The sequence below is a fragment of the Coenobita brevimanus genome, chromosome 14 (genome assembly GCF_032717465.1).
Source record: "Coenobita brevimanus isolate Jiangsu-jjx chromosome 14, ASM3271746v2, whole genome shotgun sequence".
Classification (NCBI taxonomy): Eukaryota; Metazoa; Arthropoda; class Malacostraca; order Decapoda; family Coenobitidae; genus Coenobita; species Coenobita brevimanus.
Window position 1 is genome coordinate 57,995,329 of NC_136967.1, and position 19,967 is coordinate 58,015,295.

At 41.4% G+C, this 19,967-nt stretch overlaps 1 protein-coding gene across 1 annotated transcript in view; it reads right to left on the bottom strand.

The window, feature by feature from the left end:
- The window catches only part of klar (klarsicht), a 441,086-nt gene that overhangs the window by 397,542 nt on the left and 23,577 nt on the right, over positions 1–19,967 (bottom strand). Inside the window, exon 5 of the mRNA XM_080265346.1 lies at positions 424–562. Coding sequence (XP_080121472.1) covers positions 424–562 — 139 coding nt within the window. The remainder of the gene's footprint in view (positions 1–423; positions 563–19,967) is intronic.

A 19,967-nucleotide genomic window follows, 5' to 3' on the forward strand; every position in this document is an offset into this window, starting at 1 on the left:
CTCATCAAATCCACCCATACCCTCACCCACGCACCCATCCACTCAGTCAAATCACCCATCTATACCCTCATTCACTCACTCATTCACTGTCAAATCACCCATCTTCAACATCCATCCATACCCTCACCCACCCATCCATCCATGCCCTCACTCAATCAAATCACTTTTGTTCAACACCACACCTCTCACCACCTCCTCCACTCCTCCTCAGTCATTCCTTCGCCCTTCCCCAGTCATTCCTTCGCCCTTCCCCAATCATTCCACTCCTCCTCAGTCATTCCTTCGCCCTTCCCCAGTCATTCCACTCCTCCTCAGTCATTCCTTCGCCCTTCCCCAGTCATTCCTTCGCTCTTCCTCAGTCATTCCACTCCTCCTCAGTCATTCCTTCGCTCTTCCCCAGTCATTCCACTCCTCCTCACACACCTGGCATGAGTCTGGAATAAGGTTGGTGCCCATAATGAAGTCATAGGGTTCCTGTATGGAGGCCCAGAATTCCCTGTTGCCCTCTTCCTTGTCAGCAGGTCCCCACGACCGTCTCGCCTCCTCTCGCTCACTGCACCGTCTGAGGACAAAGGACATGGTGAATAAAATAAAGCACACAAGAACGATAAATAAAGGGGCCATGTGGGGAAGGAAATACGGTAGATCACTAAAAATAATAAGTAAAAAATTCGAAAAAGCAAGAGAGGAAAATATGTTGTACAAAAATTATATAAAAGACACGGTAATTTCGAAAAATGTAAGGCTGAAAAAAATGACACGTATGGCGATGAAAAGAAAAAATTTAGGAAGCAACAGGAATGCGAGAAAATACAACATAATAGAAATGTAAAAAGAAAAAAAAGATGACGTGAAAATATCTGGGTGACATGGAAAGTGAAAAATATGAGAAGAAAAAATGGAAAACAATTGAGGAAAAAGAGGAAGAGAAGCAATGAATATACAAGTGAGAAAAAATGAGGCAAGTGCAACACACACACACACACACACACGAGCATCCTGGGCCACTAAGCGCTTGTTTAAAACTGATAAAGGCACTCGGCCAACATTTTTCATCACTGACCACTCATACCCACATCCTACCGCGTTATAATCCAGCACAAATGACTGAGCGGGCCGTCCACACCCACACCTTTACATAACACTGATTCCATTTTATATTCTGACAACCCGTGACTGGCTCTGAGTCTTCACATCTTTGGCGTAATACTTCCTGCTCTTTCACAACTCTGAAGATCGGGCACACCAGTCATCTCCGGAAACTGATTCTGACTGGTATTACATGGAATTTTCGCCTTATTCAACACGCAGTTTTCTGAAGGAGTGAGAGATGCTGTTACCTGTTACCCTGGAGTCCTGGGCTATACTAAGGCTCTTAAAGGATCTGAGTCTGGCCAGTCACAGAGCAAACAACTCGGGATAACACGAGGCTTCCTTAAACAGCCACTGACTTCACTGTGCAATTAAAATTTCTGTTGTTAACTGAAAGTTACATCTCGCTCGTCTATTCTTACAACACTACTTCTCTCCCCTTCGCATGGTCCCCTCCCTTACCATCTACTACACGAAAAAAATGTATTCTTTTTAATTCTCAACTTGTCTCTTATTTTAAAAGGCTGCTAAGTGAGATACTCGCATATGTCTGTTTTCTACTTACATTAAAAAATATATATCATCCCTGCACCCAAATGATAAAGATATGAGGTATCGCTTTGAGCATTGTTATCAGTGAGACAAATGCTTTATCTTTCAACCTGTGTGATGATTCACGTCATTTCTAGTGCCTGACCGAGTGATTCAGTACTGCTCGAGACAAGTGATTCACATGACGTCATCGAGAAACATGCAGCCTACAAAATCTCTCTCTCTCTCTCTCTCTCTCTCTCTCTCTCTCTCTCTCTCCAAATGACTTACTGGTATATTTTGCGTTCAAGACCAGTCGCTTCCAGTCAGTGTGTAAAATGTCAAAATCAACTGAGTAATGTGTGTGTGTGTGTGTGTGTGTGTGTGTGTGTGTGTGTGTGTGTGTGTGTGTGTGTGTGTGTGTGTGTGTGTGTGTGTGTGTGTGTGTGTGTGTCAAGTAGGTGAAGAAAATGAATGAACTAAGATGAGGAAGAAAGCAAAAGGTGTGAATAAGGAAAGCAAACAGTGTATGAAGTACCTAAGAGAGATGATGAGGTGAGGTGAAGTGAATGTGACATGAGGGGGAAGTGAGATGAAGGTAAGATGAGGTGCGGTAAGGGGAGGTGAGGCAAGGCATTATGATGATATGAAGTGAGGTGAAGTAAACTGTGATGAGATGTGAGGTGAGGTGAGGTGAAGTGAGGTGGGGTGAGGTGCACATGAGTCGGAGAAAATCAGTTCTCTTTCATAACGAAGCCTTTCTAAAACACACAAGGCTACACTTCAACACATGGTACACTTACACCTTTGCTACACTTATACTTCAATCCCTATTACCTATTTTATTGTATTTAATTTCTTTCTTAGATTTATTTACCTATTACAATATTAAGAAAAAGTACTTCGCAGCTCTCTCTCTCTCTCTCTCTCTCTCTCTCTCTCTCTCTCTCTCTTATTCTGATATTTCACCTGTTCTGTCCTAGCGCAGTAATTGTTGGTCTTGTACGTGTTATTTTGCTTATTTCCTGCCACCTAAAAAGAAGGTCATCAACAAAAAACTCATTAATTTACTATAATTATATAACAATTAACAACGGCAGCAGATTTATTCTCATTTACTACGTCAACATCGTCATCAATGTTAGCTATGACAAATAATAATAATAATAATAATAATAATAATCCATCCATCATCCAATCCTACGTTGCCCCTTGAGGAGCGTAGGAATCCGGGACTAGGCAAGTTGGTCCTGACATTTAAGATGAAAGTGACCAGCCTCACTCATCCCTGAGTGGCATTACGTGAGCAACAACCTCAACCACCCCTTGGATATCAACCTTCGCCGGCTCAGTCTGACTGGTGCGCCGTAATTACCCACTAAACCCCCGGGCGCCATAATTTGGTTATATGGTTACCACCCAGCACAGTAAATGGTTTCCTAGTGTACAGGAAACCATTCGGCTTGTCACTCAGTGTTGAGTCACCCACAGGCTGAAGGAAGAGGAAAGAATGAAGGACAGAACGACAAAAGAGGGAGTGTAAAGTCACCCGTAGGCAGAAGGACGAGCAAAGAATGAAGTAAAGAAAGACAGAAGAGGAAGGAGGGAAAGGAGGGAGGAGAGGAAAGGGCAGACACCCGAGAGCAGCACTACATCGGGTGAGTGGATGGTTAGCGAACTCCAACTATCACATACAATAATAATAATAATAATAATAATAATAATAAATCATCAATTCCACCACCATCAACTCAAATCAGTCCAAACAGTACCTTCATTTAAAAAATAATTAAAAACCTAAATTTATTGAAGTCAGTGAGGTATTAAATTTTTCCAGACCTCTCCTCATCAGTGTCAGCAACCGAGTCAGCTCATCAATGTCATCAACCGGGTCAGCTCATCAATGCCATCATCCGAGTCAGCTCATCAATGTCATCAACCAATTCAGCTCATCAATGTCATCAACCAATTCAGCTCATCAATGCCATCAACCAAGTCAGCTCACCAATGCCATCAATCGAGTCAGCTCCTCAGTGCCATCAATCGAGTCAGCTCCTCAGTGCCATCAACCGAGTCAGCTCCTCAGTGCCATCAACCAAGTCAGCTCATCAATGTCTTCAATCGAGTCAGCTCATTAATATCATCAACCGAGTCAGCACGTCATCAACCAACCGAGTCAGCTCATTAGTGCCATCAACCGAGTCAGCTCACCAATGTCGTCAACCGAGTCAGCTCATCAATGTCGTCAACCGAGTCAGCTCATCAATGTCATCAACCATGTCAGCTCAAGTGATCAACCGAGTCAGCTGTCATCAACCGAGTCAGCAGCTTCAAGACAGCGAGGACTCCCAGTGGCTGACACACCTGACCGCGGACCATCATTAGCGCTGACTCACCTATTGTCAGCCCTTCCGGTGATGCTCGGACCGGAAGTACACCTGGGATCTGCATTGTTTACCTGTTTACGGCCTTTTTTTACTTGTTTACCTGTGTATTTACGTATTTACTTGTTTGGGGGAGGCGATGGCTCAGTCGGTAGAGAGGTGGCCTGCAGTTCTACCGGACTCAGGTTCAAATCCCCGCTGGGGCAGGGAACAGTTTAAGGATTTGAATTTAATAAAAGTAGACTTTACTGATCTACCAGAAGACCCGCCGACATGTCGTAAAAATACCCCCGCTAATACCAATACATCAGTCCTGTATGAGACAGACCTAGCACGTATTCAATATGGACTGTAGGTGTTAGCGCCCAAGAGGTGACATGTGGAGGTGTATGGAATGTAGGACTGCTGGGCCTTGGAAGCAGGCTGTGAAGCCTATGCCCAGAGTCACACACACACGAAACTATTTACGGTGTTTGTTTATTTGTTCACCTGTTTATTTACGTTTACTTGTTTATCTGTTTATTTACGGTGTTTACCTGTTTACGTTTACGTTTATCTGTATTTACGTGTTTACTTGTTTCCCTGCTTATTTACGTTTACTTGTTTACCTGTTTATTCAAGGCGTTTGTTTACTTGTTTACCTGTTTATTTACGGCGTTTGTTCATGTTTACCTGGTTATTTACGTATTCACTTGTTTACCTGTTTACGTAATACTTGTTTACCTGTTTATTTACGTTTACTTGTTTACCTATTTATTTACGGCGTTCGTTTCTTTGTTTACCTGTTTATTTACGGCGTTCGTTTTTTTGTTTACCTGTTTATTTACGGCGTTCGTTTTTTGTTTACCTGTTTATTTACGGCGTTCAATTCTTTGTTTACCTGTTCATTTAGTTTGTTTACTTGTTTACCTGTTTGTTTACGGTTTGTTTACCTGTTTACAGTAAGAGGGGTTGCCGTGAAAACCATGCTGTTAAAAATGCACAGGAATTCATTAATACTGTCACGTTAATGAGAGAGAGAGAGAGAGTGAATAATAATAATAATAATAAATAATAATAATAATAATAATAATAATAATAAATAATAATAATAATAATAATAATAATAATAATAATAATAATGGCAGGTTAATATAAAACAGTTCTACTTCGTTCACTTTTACAGCAACTTAAGTATTCATTGTAACACTTTCCCCTGACTCTTACCGTAGTGTGAGTGACGCTGAGAAACAAATATTCCTGTTAGTCGCTGCATTCTTTGGCCACGTCATCGTTACACACACACACACACACACACATTACGAAGGCTGTTATTGTTTTTGACATCGTTTTCGTTTTCGTTTTTGAAGGCTCCAATATGCTTGTATGCGTCGGCCTTGGTCACTTGATGGCGGCTCTCCATGCTGCTCGATCTCTGGCAGCTTCCCTATTTAGCCCCTTAACCCTGTGGTCACACTCAATGCCCTCGTCCCAGGTCTTTTTCGGTCTACCTCTCACTACATAATTATAAAAATCCAGTAGTGTTCGCAAAATCCCGCCAAATTCAAACACAAAGATGAAAATAAACGACAACTGCAAAACAAGTGATAAATGACCTTTTAAAACCTCACTCCCGATAAACCGTAAACAAAACACAGCCTAGGTGAATAACTGATTTACCTGCACATAAGATAAAGGAGAGAGCTAAGGTGTTTTTATCAGGTATGGCCACTGGGAAGCATGGATGTTGTGAGATTTAAAAAGATGTTGAGAGATTGGTAAAGATGTTGAGGGACTGATAAAGATGTTGATGGACTGATAAAGATGTTGAGGGATTGATAAAGATGTTGAGGGACTGATGAAGATGTTGAGGGACTGATAAAGATGTTGAGGGATTGATAAAGATGTTGAGGGATTGATAAAGATGTTGAGGGACTGATGAAGATGTTGAGATTAATAAAGATGTTGACATTGATTAAGATGCTGGAAGATTGATAAAGGTGTTGGAAGACTGATAAAGATGTTGACAGATTGATAAAGATGTTGAGGGAGTGATGAAGACGTTGAGGGATTGATAAAGATGTTGAGGGAGTGATGAAGATGTTGAGAGATTGATAAAGATGTTGAGAGACTGATAAAGATGTTGAGAGACTGATAAAGATGTTGAGAGACTGATAAAGATGTTGAGGGATTGATAAAGATGTTGAGGGATTGATAAAGATGTTGAGATATTGATAAAGATGTTGAGATATTGATAAAGATGTTGAGAGACTGATAAAGATGTTGAGAGACTGATAAAGATGTTGAGGGATTGATAAAGATGTTGAGGGATTGATAAAGATGTTGAGATATTGATAAAGATGTTGAGATATTGATAAAGATGTTGAGAGACTGATAAAGATGTTGAGAGATTGATAAAGATGTTGAGAGACTGATAAAGATGTTGAGAGACTGATAAAGATGTTGAGGGATTGATAAAGATGTTGAGGGATTGATAAAGATGTTGAGATATTGATAAAGATGTTGAGAGACTGATAAAGATGTTGAGGGATTGATAAAGATGTTGAGGGATTGATAAAGATGTTGAGGGATTGATAAAGATGTTGAGGGATTGATAAAGATGTTGAGGGATTGATAAAGATGTTGAGGGATTGATAAAGATGTTAACATTGATAATGATGTTGACAGACTGATAAAGACGTGGCAAAGATCAGGGATAAATGGAGTGTGAGGATGAGGGTGGAAGGACAAGAAGAGGATGTGAGTGGAGGGACAAGGAGAGGATGAGGGTGGAAGGATATGGAGAGGATGAGGGTGGAAGGATCGTGAGAGGATGAGGGTGGAAAGATAATGAGAGGATGTGAGTGGCAGGATGACGTGAAAGATGAATTATAAGAGGTGTGCGCATCAAGGAAGGTGTCAGGCGTCTACTGAACGAAGGAAATCGGCATGACATCGTTAGTGGGGGGCTGACTCACCGTCCATGATCTAAAACAAGTACAAGGGAAAGCGAATGAAGTATACCGTGAATCAGCAGAGTTGTGGATATCTTTAAACTGCTTTGGTAGAGAGAGAGAGAGAGAGAGAGAAAGAGAGAGAGAGAGAACGCCTCCACGTAACAGGTATTCCTCCTCTTCCGGCACCTGATAACGACCTTGGACATACCTCAAGATGTAGTCAACGAATTCCTTAGTATTTTCCTGGCTCCGTCGAAGAAAAGCCAAGGAGAGAAAAGAAAAAGTGCAATAAACCGTGCGTATTGGGACTTTTTTTCTCTCTCTGGCTCAAGAACGCGTAGCCCAAACTTTCACTTCCTCCTAAACTCTAAAGATACCGAGAAGGAACTAATTTTTGCGAGCGAAGTTTTCTGGAAGTTTTGATCTACTTCTAATACACTTTGTCCTTTCAGCTCTTTTCAAATAACTTCATGAGATGTTTGTAGTTCACTGTGTCTGACGGTGTGAGTATATGTTAAAATTCACCTCGTTTTCGTGTCACATATTGTAGTTTGACAGACGAATTCTGACCCCACACCCTTACACCACTCACGTCACCTACCCCCTCCCCCATCCCCACACCACACATATATCACCCACTTACCCAGACAGCATGACCGAAACCCCTCACTACATAATCACATTCCACATTCACATCCATTCACCAAGCCCAGTCCCATCATCACACATCTTTAACCACACCACACCTATATCGCAAAACCACAATCCCCCCTACACAGATCAGAAACCCTCACCCCCAACCATACCAAACAACTCGTATCTACAGAACCCACACCACATCGTACACACAGACCCACACCACAAATCCACACCCACACCCCAAATCTACACCCACACCCGACCACAAACCCAGACCCACACCGCACCACTCAAACCCACACCCACACCACACCACAAACCCACACCACACCAAACAACCCAAACCCACACCCACACCCATACCACACCACACAACACAACCCAAACCCACACCCACTCTACACCACACAACCCAAACCCACACCCACTCCACCACACAACCCAAACCCACTCCACCACACAACCCAAACCCACACCCACTCCACACCACACAACCCTCATCTACATCCACATCACACACCCCTCACCCATACCCACATCATACAACCACCACCCATCATCACCACACTACCTCCACCTCCACCGCGGTCTCATTACTCCCATCCACACCACGAAGCACCACACCCATAAACTCACATCCCCCCTCTCATACATACCAGAAAACCAGCAACTCTAACCACACAACCGCTATTTCACCACCACACAATCACCACTCCCAAGCACACCACCTTATAACCACCACACACCTATCAGCACCACAAATCTTCTTCCAAACTTATATTACCCGACCCGCACCACACAACCAACACCACACCCCACAACCACCACTCCCATCCACAACACACGTCTTCTCCCCAACATACACCTCCTCCATCACCACCACACAACCCCCTCCTCCTCCACATGGCTTTCCACAACACCTGCCCTTTTCCCCTATACTGCTGACTTCAAGACGACATCCAACACACCTTACTTCACTGATGATGTAACTCTATTCCTATGTGACTTATATTTTGAAGATCCTGGAAAATTATGTGACTCAAATTCAACCCACTTAACCTAACTTTGCCCAACTTGCTTGTGTAATTCAACTGACATTCTCATCGACGCACACCAACACCAACTGACCCAGAACCAAGTTTCTTATATAAACTTACTTTCCGATACCGACCCTAACCATGCCCCACCCAATCCCAATCAGATCTAACCTAACCTAATATAACCGACCCTAACCTTACCTAACTTAACCAACCCTTCCCCCTCCCCTCTCTCTCTCTCTCTCTCTCTCTCTCTCTCTCTCTCTCTCTCTCTCTCACACACACACACAATAATCAACTCCTTGAGGTACAGGTCACACTTCATCACAACACCAGTCGAGTAAACACACATTCCTTTTACAAAACAAAAGATTCAATTATTAAGGAGCACTGATTCACCAGACAGACGCCTCCCTTCCCTTCTCTTCCCATCAATAATTCCCATCCCCCGAAAAGGTCAGTTCTGAATCCGAATGACGAGGTGTGGATGTGGATATGGGTGTGGATGTGGATGTGTGTGGATGTGGGTATGGATATGGGTGTGGATGTGGATGAATGGAGTAATTGTGAGTGAATGGGCAACGTATGTGTGAAAAAGGTGGGTAAGCCTACGAGTTATTATTGCTTAACCCCAGTCTGTATGGCCGACCAGACCCGTCAACCACAGAAAAGCAACTGTTTCTGTGGGATAAAATGTAGGATAGCGAATGAAAAGGTTGGAGTGAAGTGAAGAGAATGTAAATAATGAACGAATGAAGAGGATAAATGAATGGGAGAATGAATGATGAGGTCGTAGTAAAGAGATAGAAAATAATGAATGAATGAATGAATGAAGAGGATGAATAAAATGGAGAACGGTGAATGAAGAAGATGGAAGAGGGTGAAGAGACAGTAATGAATGAATGTAGAAGATGAATAAGATGCAGGAGGATGAATAAAGTGAATTGCCAGTGTATAAATAACTTCAAGGGCATCCCCCCCCCCTCTAGGCTGAGGCAATCATTGTTTGGAGTTACGTACACAGCCTCAATCTCGTGCAGGTGTGTGTGTGTGTGTGTGTGTGTGTGTGTGTGTGTGTGTGTGTGTGTGAGAGAGAGAGAGAGAGAGAGAAAGAGTGATTGGATAGGGCTGTAACTCATGTAATTTTGTGAACAAGAAAAGTATCTATATCTATCAATCTATCTACCTACCTACCTACCTACCTACCTATCTATCTATCTATCTATCTGGGAAGGCTGGAGTGTGGTTGGGCTAGATTTGACTGGGTTACAAATGTACTGGATTGGAGTGAACTGGGTTGGGTTGCAGTTACCTTTGATTTCACACACACACACACACACACACACACACACACACACACACACACACACACAAACTACCCCCTTCACACACATACACACACAAACTACTGTACCCCCTTCACACACACACACACACACACACACACACACACACACACACACACACACACACACAACCAAGGTAAAGCGATCGTGGACTGTGACGTTATGTACCTACGTCACAGCAAACACTGGTGACGTCATTGTTTACCCTCCATGACGGCCTGGCGAGAGCACCGTCACCTCAGCCCCAATAACTGGAGAGAGAGAGAGAGAAAGAGAGGGAGGGAGGGAGTAGGAATTTGGGAAAAAGATGAGGGAAACCCAATCTCTCTCTCTCTCTCTCTCGGGTAAGTAGGTCTCATCTTTTCTCTGTATTTCCCATGTATTTTTATGTATTCTCCCCACAGTCATACCTACCCCCACATCATTCCCACAAATATTACTCATACACATGCAAAGGAATATACTATCACGCCTAGATATACTCACAGACCCTCTCTCTCATCCCCACAACCGACTCATAAACCAGCGAAATACTACGACTCAAGACCTCTTCTCTTCACACACCTTCTCTTTTCCTTGCAGACTCTTTACTGTCCCCTCTCCCCTCACCACAAATTCGCCATTCTCCCTGCAAACTCCCCCTTCTCCCCCACTGTCTCTCTCCTCCCCATATATATACCGTACTCTCAACTTACCACAGACCCTCCTTTCTCCCCAATGTTCCCATCCTACCCACAGAGTCCTCCCCATCCCTTCTTCACCCCAGTCCCGCCCTCCTCCCTGCTGACTCCACACTCCTACACAGACCCCTCTCCTCCAAAAGCTCCCCCTTTCTCAACCACTCCCCCAACCTCCTCCTCCCTACTGTCCCTCCAGGTAACAAAAACTCTTTCCTCCCCTAAACGCTCCCCTTCTCCCCACCGTCCCCCTCTTACCCACAGACCTCATGTTCCATTTCCTCCCCACGGACCCTCCCTCGTCCCTCCCCCCGACAAATTCCCCCTCTCCACAGACACTTCCTTCCCCCTACAAACTTCCCCTTCCCACAGACACTTCCTCTACCTCACAAACACTACCTCCATCCCACAAACTCCCCATCCTCCCAGAAGCCTCCCTCCCCACCCATCCCCACGTACTCACAGGCAGGTAATGATGGTGTAGTGGAGGAGGAGCTGCAGGATCTTCTCAATTAGGGCAGGTAGCATGTCCTCTCCCTTCGCCACCACCCGCCACCAGTACCCATTATGCTCGTGCCACATCTCGCCTCTTAGTCACGGAGATTAAGAGACAGTGTGGAGATACTATACACTTTATATTGACTCACTTCAGCCTCAAGTTCTGCCTTTTCTCATGTTTACTTATGCCTGGAATGATTAGGAATGCTTTGATGAATCAGATCCTTAATTATTCACCTTTAATTATGCACTAAATCCACCTGGAACGACTGATACCACATTCACTTCTGCAGGACCGACGCGTAATTCAACTTTTACTCACTCCTTCATTGCTATTCATCTTATTCACCTTCACCAAACCACCTCGTCATCTCACACCTTTAGTCATCGGGAGTATGGGACAGTGTGGATATAAATACACAGCTTTTATTCATTTTTTCACTCAGTTTCTGCCCTTTTTTCATCTGTCAATTCATCACATCCTTGGAAAGACTGGAGTGAAATAATGTTTCCTTCACTCTTTCACTGCTGTAACGAGTGGGGTCATTGAATATCTACCCGGTATGTTATTCACTATTTTTTCATGGGTGTTCATTTATTTCTTCATCTACCTCATTCAATTTTTAAAAGTTATTCATTTCCTTCATCCGGTGTTGCTGGTTATTATACATTTTCAGTCACTTACGGTAAATAAATAAAAATCTAGGTTTCTTCATCTCGATTATTCACGTATTTTTCCAATATTTAAGAACTGGATATTATACTTCACCATTTTTATTCACTTATTACCCTCCCCCCCAAAAAAAAAAAAAATCATTCTCTCTCTCTCTCTCTCTCTCTGGCGCATCGACACGTCAGCGGGAAAACAAATGACGGATGGGAAGCACACACACACACACACACACACACACACACACACACACACACACAAAATAATTACTGGCTTGTGATACTCCAGTCCACTATACAGACCATGAAGCCAAAGGGAAATAGATAAATAGATAGACAGATAGATAAACAGACAGATAGATGGGTCAATTTATAAACAAATGAATGGATATATAAAGATGCTGGGTGACAATATACGACAGAGAGAGAGAGAGAGAGATTGGTTGATTGTGATAATTTATAGATAGAAAGCTATAAACAGACTAAATAAGTACATACATAATATAGATAATCCGATAAGGAAACAGTAGCATGGAACAGACACACAGATAAAAGATAACGAAGGTGGAGAGATAAGGCAGGTGATAATAAATGAACTGAGAGCAAAGGTGAGTGTGGTGGGAAGGGTTGTCGATGAGTAGGGACAAAAAGACACGAAAAAACAAAAATACTGAGACGATGCAATGAGACAGGTCGATGGAATAAATTATGCAAGAGGTATATATATAGCCTATCCGTTCCTGAGAGAGAGAGAGAGAGAGAGAGAGAGAGAGAGAGAGAGAGAAAGAGAGAGAGACGAAAAATTCTCTCTCTCTCATCATCATCATCATAAACTGTTACATGTTACACCCTCATAACCAGCACTCACCCCCATTCTATCATCATCATCAGCATCATTATCATCATCATCATCATCAAGCTCCCCAGCCCCTTTTCCGCGCCTCCCCGCCCCCTGGTGTGAGATATGCGCACTTTCCTTTGTCTGCACCGAATCGTCATTTTGCGCAGTCGAATTGCAACACCAGACCGAGATGACAAGCGCAATGGCCTTCCACCTGCTGGCTAGTACAGATGGAGATTTGTGGTTGTTGTGGTTGTGGCGGTGGTGGTTGTGGTTGGTTGTGGTGGTGGAGTTGTGGTAGTTGTAGTGGTTATGGGTGGTGGTGGTGAAAATTGTTGCAGTACGTATTGTGGATGGTTGTGGTAGCGGTGATTGTGGTTGTGTGTGGTCGTCGTTTGGTTGTAGGTTCGTGGTGTTATTGTTGTTGTGATTGTTAGCTCTGTTGGTGATTTTGTCTAGTGCTGTTTGTGTCTGTTTGTGTATATGTGATTGATGTTTGTTCTGGCTGTTAGTGTGTGTGATTTTACTCCACAGAAAATGACAAACTATGCTGGTTATCTCTGGTTTTTAAAGTGCCCCCCTCCTCCCTTCCCCTCCTTTCATCCCCTTCCCTCCCCTTCCGTATCTTACATTCTCTATATTCCCCTCCCCTCTCCTCTCACCTCCCTCCTTTCTCTTCCCTGTCCCCTCTCCTCCCATTCCTTATCTCAAATTCCCTACATTCCCTTCCCCTCCCATTCTCTTCCTCCCTTCTCTCCTCTAAATACTTTCTAACGCATCAAACACCAGAGGTTCCTCTTAAAGTTAAGCCATTTGGAATTAGCCAAAGTAAAAAAACACATAATTATCTTTTTAGGGGATTAATAAAGTGCACAATAAAGCGGTATCCAATCTTCCAAAAATATCCAAAAATACAGTTCCCCGTGAATTAATTTCGTGGTTTTTTCTGCTGACTAGGTTTCGTGTGGGTGAAAGTCAAATAATTCAGTTCGTGCATTCATCCACGGAGAGTTGCCGTTCATTTCTCTTCAACCGTATCCCGTTATTCACCTGATTAGTCATTGCTATTCACTGCTATCCTTCACCTTCCACACTACATCTTAACACCTGCTTTAACACCTGTCCTTTACCTTTCTCTCTCTCTCTCTCTCTCTCTCTCATCCAGCAGGAAATTAAAGCTAGTTCACATGCCAGCTGTCTCGGTGCGCTCACTTCTGCGTCGATTTCACACCCGTTGTCGAATTCTCTCACACGCCAATAGTAAAACTCGATACACCGTCACTGCTTCCACGACTGCGTAACAAAGAGTTAAATCTACAAAGGATCACTTTTTGTATAAGTAACTTTACGCAAAAAAAAAAAAAAACAGCATCCTAATTACGTAGCACACATTACCACATCTTCATGGCAATATCACACCACCACCACCATCACCACCACCACCTCCATCATCATCATCATCATCACCACCATCACCACCACCACCACCACCACCACTATCACCACCACCACCAACACCATCACCACCACCACCACTATCACCACCACCACCACCATCACCTACAATCACCATTAAAAAAAAAAAAATATCCAAACCTCTATTTTTGCATTTTATTTTCATGTTTATCTGTATTTTTAACCATCTAAGACTTGTCCTAAATATTTCAATGCCTTTTGCCTCTGAGCTCATTTCAATTAGCTTTCTATTTAGCACGAAACACTCGTTTTATCTCAGCCATAAAGATAAGAGTGATAAGGTGATAATTCAAGTCGCATTTAAGAAGGGGTTAAAAGAAAAAAAATGTGGACGAAATAAAAAGAAAAGGAGGCTTGTTTTGTGCGTGTGTGTGTGTGTGTGTGTGTGTGTGTGTGTGTGTGTGTGTGTGTGTGTGTGTGTGTGTGTTGGGTGAATTACAGTGTGTGCATCATACAATAATTCACTACACCACCATACCATCAACACCTACCCCACTAACTTTCCTGTATCAATCTACACCACGTCATCACACCATCTGTATCAAAACACACCATCTACACCATCTACCACATGCCGCACTGATAGACCTGTATTACTCTACATCACACCAGCTGTATTAAGTCACACCATCTACACCACCATACCATCAACACCTACACCAGTTACTCTACACCACATCATCACACCATCTGCATCAAACCACATCATCTACACCACACAACTGCACGACATTATTATATCACATACATTACATTACCACACCTTCACCACACCACTACACCACATTTTCAACACCACTGAATTGTATCACACCACACCACACTACCTTTACCACACCATTTGCACCACACCACCTGCCTAAACCACCTGCCATTCACCACACCTTCACTGTTACACCACCACAACCCCAACACCACATTACATTACACATCATCTGCATCATACCACCACACCACACCACACCACCTGCCTCACTACCCGATCTGCATCACTCCACATCACCACCACCACATAAACACACCACACCTACACCACACCCGGCACATCTCCCAGGCGAGCACCACACCGTAACACACAACACACGAAGCCAAACACCAGATGTGGCCTAAAACTCTCTTAAGCAAACACACAAACACAATGCAACTCAAGTACACTGCAGTATGTTAAGCCTGCCTGCTCTCTCTCTCTCTCTCTCTCTCACCTGTCACGTCGCTAAACACACGAAAAATTAGGAGGGGAAACTTTTACGAAATATTAGTGCCAATATCGATAGCTCCTCACGAATATATTTTTACCAACGCCCACCCACCGATAATACCCCACAAGAGTTCGATGTTGCAATCAATAAATCATCATTGCAGGAGTACCCAGACCATGAGCTTATGCAACTTCAACTGCAACATCAATTTTCGCAGTCAAGTAATTTGTTCACTAAGTTGGATTTTTTAAGAGTAAATATTGAAGGATTTAGGATTAACTAGAAAAATCGAGACCCCTAATTTGAGTGAACTTTCCGAAAATTACATATATTTTCTGTGACTAATATTAATCATGACGAAAAAATAAATCTATACAAGTTTGAATTTGGCCTATTTTTTTTTTCTTTTTTTACTTTGATAGCTATGAAGGATTATTGGCTTTTTTTTTTTTTTCACTGCTGGCCTACATCCTTTCCATAGTACTTCTTCGTGACTAGCACCATAATCTAATACTTAGTCTATTTCTTTCATAAACAAGTAAAAGAAATGTCTCTCTCTCTCTCTCTCTCACATAGGAAACGTTTATTTTCTATGTTATTTTTCTTCTTTCCCCTTCTCTCTCTCTCTCTCTCTCTCTCTCTTTTAGCAGTGCAGTGACCCCCCTTGTGGTGCAGGTAACAAGCTAGGAGATACACCGTGCGGGTAAGGTGGGCGGAAGTGGTGGGAGAGAGAGAGACAAGTACAAAACCGCACGCACACACACACACACACACACACACACACAACCCCCTTTCCATACCACAAATTTTAAACTTTGATTCAGAACCGTATTTTGGATAGAACAGAAAGGAAAAAATCAATTCTGTCCAATTTTACCAACAACAGTGACTATGGAGAGTCGCTAGAACAGAAAATCATCTAATCGAGTAGTAGTAGTAGTAGTAGTAGTAGTAGTAATTGCAGTAGTAGTATTAGTAGTAGTAGTAGTAGTAATAGCAGTAGTAGTAGTAGTTTACATGCCTCACTTCATCCTATAGCCTTGTGTCACCCTCTATCATCCTTACGACTTTGATCTGTGTCCATTCAACTGCTTATTTTTCACTGTTCACTTGACCATGGGAGGCTATGCTCAGTATAGGATGCCTAGATGCTGTGTGTGTGTGTGTGTGTGTGTGTGTGTGTGTGTGTGTGTGTGTGTGTGTGTGTGTGTGTGTGTGTGTGTGTGTGTGTGTGTGTGTGTGTGTGTGTGTGTGATAGTCAATTCACGTCATCATGAAAGGTCAAGATATCGACTTCCCCCCCCCCTTGTATTCTCATGGGGTAAGGAAGCTCCCTAACACTTATTCCTTAGCGATTTATTACTAGATCGGGATGGGTAATATCTTTTCGTACGTTATTTATGCAGAGTATGGTGATATTGGTTGGATTTATACAACACAGAAGAGGATAGTAAGGCGAAACAAATTAATATGCATTGTCTCTTCTCCAAACTGCAATTTTCATAAGACTTTCGATGTGACCATAGAGAAATAATGTAGTTATTTTAGGAGACAGTCTTAATTCTGAAGTGAACCATGTAATCTCAGAAATAAATAAATAAATAAAGAAAAGCATTTTATTTACGATGTCTGTGGTTTCTCATGGTAAAGCAATTCACTATTAACCCTTTCACTCCCAGGACCTGTTTATTATCTATCTATCTACAGCCCGACGCCCTAATTCCGCAAAGGGTAGCCGTAGACAAAACGCCTCCATGTCGCCCTGTCACCCACCATTTGACTGCCCTCCTCCCAACTCACTCCCCCCTCCCTCTTTATTACACCCTTGCTTTATTCAGTTTTATTCAGGTGAGTTAAAAGGTAGATTGAGGAAGGTAGGAATTAACTGAGGCTATAAATAAGGAAATAAATCAATAAAGTCTCTATCCAACCTCTTTAATTCGAAATCCTAAGCGGAGTAAAGCTGTCTGGAGGCCGAGAATTAAAAAAATAAATAAAAAAAAATAGTGTTTTAGAGGGACAACGTAAAAAGATACGACGTATCAAAAAAAGTTATATGGAAAATTTATAGGTGAGAGAGAGAGAGAGAGAGAGAGAGAGAGAGAGATTGGAGAAAGCTCTGGAATTCCTTCGATCTACTGACATACTGTATATATTTAATTCTGTGACCATATTACCGCGATTTCCAGATTTCGCAACGTTTTTCTTTAAGCGATTTACTCTGCACCGTTTATCGGAGTATCTTACCGTACAATATCTATGAAAACTGTATCGATCTTAAAACGAGATAAATAGCGTAAAGGGAGTGTTAAGGTGTAATAATGCAAAATAAATCGCTTGAGGAAAGTCGTTACGGAGACTTCCAGGATTTATAACGTAATATTGTGGTGGTATGAAAGGAGAGATTAACATACTGACACTTTAATGATTTCCTGCTGTTAGCCTCTCTCTCTCTCTCTCTCTCAAACTCCAGTCCACGTTGCCAGAAGTACACTCCTTTACGTAACACAGCGAGAAGTGATCACCTTGCATTACACGTGTTACAATGTACGTTATTACATCATCCACACTCAACCTGCTCCTCCTCCTCCTCCTCCTCTTCCTCCATCTCCACCTCCTATGACGTCACAAGGTCAGGATCACGTGACATGGAGCAATCAACCCTGTCACCATCAACACTATTGCAACCCTCCACCTTCACCCTACAGCCAAATCCTTGCAACACAGCCTCCACAGATAGCCCCCTTTAGCATCATTTTAATCTGCAATGGTCAATATGATCAATTCTGCAACCTCCACCTCTCTTCTTATTTCAACTTTGCAATTTTTTTTACTCATTCCCATTGTCATAAGTTTTTACTCATGTGTATAACTTTCACCAACAAACCTTTTTCTTTCCTTAACTCTCTCTCTCTCTCTCTCTCTCTCTCTCTCTCTCTCTCTCTTTCTCTCTCTCTCACACACACACAACGAGTGGTACAGACTTAAGAATAAAATAAAAAGAATAAATCGCTCTGTTGAATGTGTTAACGCCTCCACCCTCCATCTTTTTACATCATGCTCCCATTCACTCTGCCTCTTTTGCAATTCTACACGTCTCGCACTCTTTCACTCTTACAGTCTATCATTCTACTTGCACTCTTTCACGCTACCTAAATATTGCAATCCTACATATATACCATAATCTTAAAGCTGTCAAGACGCTGAGGGAACTGTGCCAGATTTGTAGGTTAAGTATGCTCCCTAACACCTTTTCCTAAGCGATTCATTTTGCTTATCACGCTTCACTATCCTCTTCCGTGCCATTCAAATCACTGGAAATAACATCATACTCAGCATAAATAACAAACAAATTGATACTGACCAACCATATCAAAAAAATAAATCGCTAAGGAAGAGGTGTTAGGGGGATTCCTTAACTGACAAGATTACGAACCCCGGTCACACATTCGCACCGTCACCGTGAGTCATCATAACGCCTCAGTGTCACACTCTCCTCAATTCACCACTAGACGTAAATAAATAAATAAATAATAATAATAATAATAATAATAATAACAATAATAATAATAATAATAATAATATCAACAACAACAATAATAATAATAATAATAATAATAATAATAATAATACCATCAATAATAATAACAATAATCAATAATAACTAGTAGTAGTAGTAGTAGTAGTAGTAACAATAATAATAATAATAATAATAATAATAATAATAATAATAATCAGTAATAACAGTAGTAGTAGTACTAATAATAATAATAATAATAATAATAATAAAAATAATAATAGTGACGCTCATAATAAAACACAAACAAAATTACTGACAACCCTGAATTCTTGTCATAAAATATATAAAAAACAGGAAGCAATTATACACATTGTTCTCGGGTTAAATGAATAAAGAAAACATAATAATAGAAAATAATGGTATCGTGAGGCAAAGCAATTACATTATTTTGTCTCAAGATATAAAGAAAACTAAAAAAAAAATCATAACAATAAAATAACTCCGAAAAACAGTAATCTATTTTGCTTCACGATGTTAAAAATAAATTCCCCTCATAATTACATAAAATAATTCTTGAAAAAAATGGAAAAAATTACATTATTTTTTTGCCTCCGGATGTAAACACTACAAATTCCAGTCACAATAAAAGAAAATGTAAAAAAAAAAATTATAGTTTTTGCCTCACGATGTAATAAAAAAATAAAATACAAATAAACAAATACCAACAGAAAAAATTGCACCTTTTTTTGCTTCATGTAAGAAAACTAAAAAAAAAATAACAATCATCATCATCATCATCATCATCCCTCAAAAAGCAATTACAAAATTTTTTGACTCATGATCTAAAACAATTTAAAAAAATAATAATTCTGTCGCAATAAAGAAAAATAGAAATATAGAAAAAAAATCCATACGTTTTTGGCCACAGGATGTTTAAAAAAAATAAATTCGTCCCAATAAAATAAAATAATCTCGGGAAAAAAAATAAAAAAAATCCCCTCGCGTTATTTATAAAAAAAAAAATCCAAAATGATCTATATATAAAATTTAAAAAAAAAATCAATCAGTTCAATCCATTCCATTTTCATTTCCACGTGATGAGATTCTGGTACGGCCTCCCCC